General features: G+C 43.3%; 1 protein-coding gene across 1 annotated transcript; it reads right to left on the bottom strand.

Moving 5' to 3' along the window:
- Window positions 1-5,946: 5,946 nt before the first annotated feature.
- On the bottom strand, window positions 5,947-8,522 carry LOC106587204 (pro-adrenomedullin). The gene is made up of 4 exons (XM_014175339.3): window positions 8,401-8,522; window positions 7,711-7,826; window positions 7,450-7,575; window positions 5,947-7,225 (listed from the first exon to the last, which is right to left on the bottom strand). Exons 2-4 carry the CDS (start codon window positions 7,812-7,814, stop codon window positions 6,922-6,924), a joined length of 534 nt encoding a protein of 177 aa, XP_014030814.1. The 5' UTR covers window positions 7,815-7,826; window positions 8,401-8,522; the 3' UTR covers window positions 5,947-6,921.
- Between the last annotated feature and the right edge of the window lie 378 nt (window positions 8,523-8,900).

The following is an 8,900-nucleotide window of genomic DNA, read 5'->3' as shown; positions in this document are numbered from 1 at the left end:
CAACTCACATCCCAGCTGCCTCTGCTCAGACGCACACACACACACACACACACACACACACACACACACACACACACACACACACACACACACACACACACACACACACACACACACACACACACACACACACACACACACACACACACACACACACACACACACACACATACCAACATGCAGGTCACAATGTTAACAATCCGTGTTTATTTTTACCTGGCCTGTTGAGGTTGACTGTCTAATGCCTCACAGCAGAATGATTTACAGTATCTTTGGACAGCAACAATGTCATTCAGCTTGCTCTATATTTCATTCAGAGCCTCATTACATGGAGAAATAATGTTGTTCTACATTGGAGCTGACTTCCTATTATTGATCTGCACATCTGGTTTTGGGAGCATTAGATCATATGACCGAGGGGACTTCTGCTGCAGCTCCATAGAGAGCATTACAGGAGATTAATGTAGGTACAGACACAGTCTGATCTCAATGGTTCCCCCTCTGCACTGATGTACTTATGATAGTGGGATGTGGGGACTGAGAGACAGAGAGAATGAGAGAGAACTGAGCCATGATCATGTTGAGCTATGTTGTTCTAATCCTCTGTACGTTCCAGGAAGCCCCTTTGAGTCTGCAAGGGGCATTTTGATACCATGATGTTAGCACATTGGAGCAAAAAGGAATTTGAGCATCTCCTGAATGGGTTGTTTCCTAATGGTCTAGTCATTGTATCCCTGCTATCTTCCTGTCTGTGTTGGATCATTTACCGTAGTGCTCCCTGTCCCTGGGCAGCCATTAGTAGTTCTCAAACACAGCTGCACACACTGTTTTTATCATGTCCTCTCTGGGCTCTCTCAGACACCAGCCTGTTGTCACTGGTGCGGGTCCAGTCCTGAATTACTGTACCTTCTGTCAAAGACACCTCTATAAGAGAAGGTCAACTACATCGCTGTCAGTCTGTGTATGAGAAATACACTTATCACCCTGGCTAAAGATATTTTAAGAGAGTACAGTACAGTAGATCAACATTTATGAGCACTGGATGGAGTGGTGTTGTTTTATTTATAGGGCTGATGTCTACATGTCTGAGGGTCTACATGTCTGAGGGTCTACATGTCTGAGGGTATACATGTCTGAGGGTCTACATGTCTGAGGGTCTACATGTCTGAGGGTATACATGTCTGAGGGTCTACATGTCTGAGGGTATACATGTCTGAGGGTCTACATGTCTGAGGGTCTACATGTCTGAGGGTATACATGTCTGAGGGTCTACATGTCTGAGGGTATACATGTCTGAGGGTCTACATGTCTGAGGGTCTACATGTCTGAGGGTCTACATGTCTGAGGGTCTACATGTATGAGGGTCTACATGTATGAGGGTCTACATGTCTGAGTGAGAGAGCACGTGAAAGATTGAGTGAATGAATAAGCCTGAGAGAGGGAGAGAAAAGGAGAGAGGGGGAGGAGGGTGAGAGCAAGCTTACCGTTTCCCAAGCAGGGGCTTGACTGCTGCTTTAGCAGAGGGATGTCTCCTCTCCTCATCTTCCTCACAGTGTTTGGGCCTGGGAGAGAAAAACAAAACAGTGCAGTCATGCACGAGCGCAACGCAGCTTTACCCAGAGTGTTCCTCAGACACAATTGGATGGGCCTTTAACGCATTTACATTAGTCTCATAGCTTCGACAGATCGATGCTGATAAACATACAAGTCATTTATCACTTTGATATGATCTTAGACAGAGAAACTGGAGAAGACAGCAAGTTGCTGAATCAGTAAGAATATGTAAGAAACACAATGTACATTCAATATGTAGCATATCACCAACACATGTCAATGATCCATCATTTGAGTCTTTGTGAGATACAATAACATCTTTAGACCATAGCTGTTCACTCACCTCCTCTGTCTCCGTGCCTCCGTACCTTCTGCAGTCAGGCAGACTATATGAACTCTGGAAGTTCCCTCAGAGAAAACCCTCTGTCATTTTCTGCTCCTGTGGTGGTAAGGAGATAACTCGCTCATCGCCCTCCAGTGCACAAGACACCATCCTTAACTCTTTCACTGCCGCTGCATAGCAAATGACATAGAGTGAAGTGTTCATTCTTACTACTTATCCAGAATGCAAATGACTACCAGTTGGTCATAAGTCACATAGGTTACACTACCATTGTTGTCGTCTCACCGTCCCTCTCTGCATATTCTACTGCTGCCCCCCAGTTTAGCAACTCCCTCTTCGGTCTGAGATAAACTGAAAAAGAGGTGCTGACATTTTGCAAAGAGCATATTGTTAAACATCAGTACTTTGTGAAGAGTCCTCTTTCAGCTGTAGACCCAGAGGGCCCTCATGTGGAGGATTTGTTATTGCAGGATATCGGGGTGAGATTAGCCTGGTCCCAGATCTGGTATCATGTCAACTCCATGGCATGACCAGGAGTGGCAACGAGTGGCATGATGACATAAACAGACTGGTACCCATGCTAGGGAAAGATATGATGCTGCCAAGATGTCAACCTTCCTGTAACTCTAACTACAACCTCATGAATTGTAGATGTTTTTGGATAATATCCACACTCTGAGGTCATCTTCAACACACATGTGCATCTTACCACATGTATGTCATATATGATCAGAGAGTGTATTAGCTAGCATGAGATATCGGTGTGGCTCTCCACAGGGCCTAGGAGGAGATCCAGCTTTACCGCTGTGCCCTTTTCCGCCACAGGCCCTGTGGTGTTGATTTAGCCTGGCACTGTGCTAGATTACAACACTAATCCTCCCCTGCTCCAGTTATCAGGCCACTTTTAGAGTGGGCTGGAGAAGACTCACTCACAGAGCCATCAGTCTGCTGCTCCTGAATGACTGACAGACAGCAGGACAGAAGGATATGGGCTTGTACTGTATGAATCTGCCCTGGGCTCCTCTAGTTGTCCGCCTGGGGTAGAGAAAAGCATGTCACAGTTGGCCAGATGCTTTACTTCCTCCATAACTAGAATGGAAAACTGCATCATGTCTCCATGTGAAGCATGGGAAAGGAGATGGCGTCCCACTGAAATGACTGTGGAAGTGATCTGGCTGCGTCCATAAACAGCGTAGGTATGTGATCTTATCAAAGCCTTATTGTATGCTGATGTTTGGCTTCCCTGACAGCTTCGGACTGTGGTTATATCACACATGCCATGCTGTGCTAACCAATTGATTACATTCATTTGGATGATTCAATTATGCATTGATATCTAATGATATTTAGTGGTTGACATACAGTACCTTCAATGACATTGTGATGGAAAGAATGGCCCTCTTGTGACTTTGTGATAACTGTCTAAGAGGAACACAAGAATCACACCTCTTACAAATCCATGGGCTCTTATCAACCATCTAGGAGGGCCTGGGGGAGTTATTATTTTTGACTGATTGGAGACCTGCACTAGTCAGTTTGTAGACGCTATCACACCATTGGATGACTCCTTTGTGTCCCTATGGCAAGGCACATCAATCCATTTCATTTTCTTCACAGATTTTTAACAGAACAATGACAGGACCCTTGTTGAGTTTTCCTATGTGAGCAGTCGTTCAACTGACTGTAGAGCAGCGTATGGCAAGCGTCAGATACTGTACCCACCACCAGGTGGCAGAGTTGCCAAGAAAGAAGAGCGTAGTACCATAGCGTCGTTTACATATGTCTATTGATAGAGCGGAACCTAAGGCCTGATACTGTTGAAATAAATCCAAAGTGTGAGCTAATATGAACATGTGTGGGCAAGCTTATTGTCATGTATATTCTATATTCTACAGTACAGTATGAGACGTGTGATATTCATTTCTAATGTTATGATGATGTTATAATAATAATAATAATAATGTTATAATAATGTACAGTTATATGATGAATGACAGCCCTAAGGCATTAGTACCGTGCCATCTTACTGTGTGATGGGTAACTTCTTGGCTTTGCCTTTATGGACAACTGTCTGGGCTTGATGGTTTTACATACGCTGAACTTCTACTTGGCTAGCCACTTAGTTCCTACTTTAAAAAAAAAAAAAATCCTGGAAACTTGACATAGCTTGCAGATTTTGGTGTCGGGTAGTTTTTAGGTAGTTTGTTGTCTCACTTGGCCAGAAGTCATAGTCTTGTGTTTGTTCTGTCTGCATAGTTCCAGGAAAAGCCTTGAACTTTAGGCTAGCAAGGCCTTCTTGGTGACCCATGGTGGAATTTGTTAAAATGTGATTGATTAGTATTTGACAACTCTCACATTTTCCTTGATCAGTCTTGACCTGTATACATAATGCCTTATGTAAGGCCTGCTGCACCCTCTGTCCTGTGACATCTGTAGTCAGATCACCCTGTTCAAAATCAAAGAGATTCTCACCTCTTCAACTCTAATTATTACTGTCAGAGGCTTTGAAGATGGAGAGGTCCATTGCATGTTTTAGCCACTTGGCATATTTCCTCTGTTTTTCGGTTCTCACACTTAAAAATTCCATTCCTTACACAAAGGAAAGTAACAAACTTGAGATGCATGGCCCCCAGGCTTATAGGATTGCCACGTCTCCAACTGTCCAGGTGTCCCCTGGAGGAAGGAGGATTGATTATGAGGTGTCCAAACACTGGTTAGGGAGACATTTACCTGAGTATACTCATCATTTAGCTCATATGTCATCATATAGACTGCTACTGTCCTCAATTTTGCCTTTTCTGGATTTCAGCACTGCTGTGGTCCAACTGTAATATGCCCAGGATGTTTCACTACTCTTTAGTGATTTCAGAAAACATTTCTGGAGAATGAATAGGTGACATGTGTATTTTCCATTAGTACCATTTAAAAATGGGGCTTTTGTGTAGGTGACGAAAGCAATCACCTTGTCAAGCTGGTGACATTTTAAGTCACTAGATGGCATTAGAACCAAAACAATGTAATTAAACATGTCTCTGGCAAGCTGTCTTGTAGTGCATGCCTTCTTATACAATCAGATAATAATTGCATTGCAATTCCATTGGCACCTATCCCTGACTTTTACAATGACCCAAGACAATCCATAACCTCTCTCTGGCCCAGTGGAGTTACTAATGACCATGTTTTGAATAAGACAGGAAGGAAGTGCAATGGCCTCTTCTTGAACCATACATTCATCCAAATTGTATCTTGCATACCAATCAAATAGAGTTCTGGTGTACACTTCACTTGTGCGGCAACATATTCAATAGATTTGGTCAGCAAGCAAACCAATCTAGGTAGAGTATACCACATACAGTTGTTGGAAACCCTTAAATGTTATTCAAAGTTTCATTTTGAATTTGCCTGTGGAAGAGTAAAGTTTAATGAGAGCAAATGTAATGTTGTCAATGGCATTAATAACTGTTCCTGACCTAATGGGCATATTTAAATAACAGACATAATCTTTTACAGGCTTTGATATTTCAAACATCCATGGAGTGACTGCAACCTTCCTGTGGCTGATTAATAGCAATGTCTGTCTGTCTGTCTGTCTGTCTGTCTGTCTGTCTGTCTGTCTGTCTGTCTGCACAGCTCATGAACGCGCTTCGCGATGGCTGTTTCTTCGATGTTCTCTACGTGCCTCGCAGGAATGTTACACAGACCCCCCTCCACCCCCCTCATAGCACTGCATCCTGATGTCCAGACCATCTACCATTGTGTGCAGATGGAGCTGGGTCTCTCATCCTCCCGTAATGGCTGAAGAGCACAACTGCAGTGTGGAGCGATCCAGCAGATATGCACTGTACTATGCAGGAATGCGCCTGGCACTCCTGTCTGCCCTCTAGGGGGGGCACAGGGAGAGTGGAAGGGGAATTGATTTAATGAGACCCTGAAATCACTTAACCCAGACCAGGTGCTACATGTCTCACTGAAGCTGGGCAGACAATAGAATGCCACTTTCAATTTACAACAGTAATTTCCTGTGGAAAAGAGAAAGTCTGGACAGAGTCAACTTTTATATGCAAAATGTTTATTGTATGACAATGTTAATTGCTTCGACACAAATAAAATAGACCACATTTACAAATATATTATACCATAGCTATTAAACCATTTATCCTATTAGCACAGTTCGAAACATATAACATCCATGATGCAAACAATAGTGGAAACAACAAATAGTTACAATGCCCTTATATTTTCTTCCTGTACAAAAATAGTTCTATCTCCATAAGTAGTTGAATCTAACCTATATAATATTTAAATAATGATATCTGAAATATCTTATATACAAACTGCCAAATAAAAATATACATACATAGATTGCACATGTGTTTTATACAAAACATATTCAAGTATAGTTCCATCCATTGTGGACTGGCACAGATATTTCATACAATCTCTAATGCATTTCCCTCATACAGTGACCAAAAACTTCAGCTTCATAGCTCTTTATTATAAGTCCATCTCCTTATGTCTTATCTCCCTGTTTGGCATGGACCAGATGTCTTTAGATGTATTTTAGGTCCACATAGATGTCTGACTGAGAAGGCTGGGACTGAAAAGTGCAGATGAGTATAGAGGGTTTGGTGAAATTGGCTCCTGTAATCCACAGGGTAAAACTCAAAGTTCAGGATCTGCATAAGAGGTTTATAGAGTCCCAGTATTTACGCAGTGGACTCTTCTCTGAGTCTGTACCGCTGTATTGACCTTGCTCCTCTCCCACAGCTGGGCAGAGATAGCACCATCCTCAGCATCTCTCCCTCTCTCTCTTCACGGTGCCATCCAGTGCCTGTAGACCAGCTGTTGTTTTGGCGCTCTGCATCGCCAATGCCTCTGCTAAGTCCAGCTTCCAGAGGCGCTGCAGCTATCTCATGTCTGGAAAAAAAAAGTCTGAGGCATTTGGAGAATTTTAGAACAGGGCAGAGACACTAAGCCTCGACTGCTGCTCTCCTCCCCTGTTCCTCCCATGGAACAAGTCCAGCTCATGTCCGTCTGAGCAGCTCCTCCAGCTTGTGAACATGTGAGTCTGCGTTGCCCCACACGGGCTTCAGCCTGCCCCCCTCCAGCCTCAGTGTGGCCCTGCGCTCAGGGAGGGAACGACGCCTCCGGCCATAGCCTTGTGGGCTGATCTTGTCGATGGGTGCACTACCAATCTTTAGCTTGTTGTTGAGCTGGTGGATGCGGTGGGCCAGGTCGTGCACCGTGCAGGTGCCCAGAGAGCAGCCCGGTCTCCAGGCCTGGTTCACTGAATTTTTGGACCTCTTGGTTCGGACACTGATGTCAGTGCTGGAAGAGAGAGGAGGGAGAGGACCTTTAATTAATGCCTTGCATTCCTGAGCGGACACAACTTGGCTCAGAGATCCACTCCACAGCTTGCTTACTTTAATGAGCCTTGTTTGACAATGGTGATTAATCTCTTAATTCCATTTGAAATCTTGATTTCACAAGGATAACGAAATAGCACCATGCACATTAAGTTATGTAAAGGTTTGTATGGTATAGGCTTTTACCTGGAATGAGGAATCAGGGTGTCCCTGACGTCTTCTGGGCTGACAAACTGTACAGACTCTGCTATCCTCTCTGCAGAAAAACTGTTTAGATCTCGTCTCGATCTGCTTTGCATCCATATGCTTAACCTGGGAAAGAAGAAATCCAACTCATTAAAAACTGTTCAAAGAAGTCCACAAAATACACAACAGTATGTGCTGATATCATGGTCACTATGCATTGTAGCAGACTTATCTTGACAAATAGCTCATCAATTAGCTCACCTCTTTTTGAGCTCTGGGCTAATTTCAAGTTTGAATCCAGCCACACTCTGTGCAATGGTGGCCAGCAGACAGCCGTAGAGGAAAGACTGCAGGATCAGTTTCATTTTGACTGGCACCTGTGGGGAAAGTGGGAAAAGAACTTGTTAGTTATTTACTTATTAACGATAACTTACTTAGTTACCTCCTATCATTACATGTGAGCCCCCCCCCCCCCCCCCCCACCACCAACCTCTTGCTGTTGCTTACACAAGAGTCCAAAAGCCAAGTTATTTGCACTTATCATTCATTTATTTAAAATGTCACACTAAGGTCACATTTTGTTCTCTTAAGTAAACTTACAACCAAGTTGCAGGCCTTGGCCAGTGAAAAGCAGGACACGGTCTATAGAAGACTGAGTTTCCTCAAGTAGAGTAAGCTTTAACCTCCCCTGAGCAAAGTCAATCCCATTCAGTCAATTAAATCCATAACCCAAAAAGAACCGGTTAACTTAAGGTTGGATAGAGAGAGATAAGCCTTATTTGGTATTTTTGCCTGACGTCCACCACCCCCCACAGTCAAGCACAAGAAGACCGGCACTCTTATATAATAAGATTGATAACCTGTCCTTGTCTACCGCACTTGAGCTCCTGATAAAGCCATCTCTAGCAAACAGAGCAACAGTCAATATATGGTTCAGTTGAAAGTACATACCTGAAATCCTTCAATAATTCACTTGGGTGATAAAGTAGTTATAGTAGAGTCAATGTGGAGAGAGTATTCCAAAGGCTTCTTGAAGTTGCTGTTGGTGCTGAAAGGCAGCTGTGACACTGTGCTAATAGTCTCTACACACCAGACGATGAGCCTTTATAGTGGAGGTGGGAGGGGCTCACTGACTGACACACACAGACTCATCCCAGTCCCACTACTCCACCCCACACAGACCTGCACTGCTGGAAGCCTGCTTTATCAGTGGGATAATGCAACAACATCGCAAACCCAGGAGAATAATAAAGGTTAAATAAACAAGAAGTAATTCAATAAATATTTGGGTCATATGAGAGTGATTTACTGTAATACTTGTTAAGGAATGTTGTTGTTGTTTCCTCTGCTTTTCATTGACAGAATCTTTATTTGTCATTTGAAATTCACATTTTTACAACCTTTTTTAATCAAATGTATTTATAAAGATATCTTCTTCTTTTTTGTATGTC

The sequence above is a fragment of the Salmo salar genome, chromosome 26 (genome assembly GCF_965601325.2).
Source record: "Salmo salar chromosome 26, fSalSal1, whole genome shotgun sequence".
In the NCBI taxonomy this organism is placed as follows: domain Eukaryota; kingdom Metazoa; phylum Chordata; class Actinopteri; order Salmoniformes; family Salmonidae; genus Salmo; species Salmo salar.
Note: the sequence above shows the minus strand (reverse complement) of the source record. Positions and strands in the feature narration are given on the sequence as shown.

Excerpts from the sequence above, each read along its gene's own strand:
- LOC106587204 (XM_014175339.3), bottom strand. The coding sequence starts at position 7,814 with ATGAAACTGATCCTGCAGTCTTTCCTCTACGGCTGTCTGCTGGCCACC. Across the intron at positions 7,576-7,710 it reads AGCCCAGAGCTCAAAAAGAG|GTTAAGCATATGGATGCAAA; the intron begins GTGAGCTAATTG and ends CTTCTTTCCCAG. Across the intron at positions 7,226-7,449 it reads ACCCTGATTCCTCATTCCAG|CACTGACATCAGTGTCCGAA; the intron begins GTAAAAGCCTAT and ends TCTCTCTTCCAG.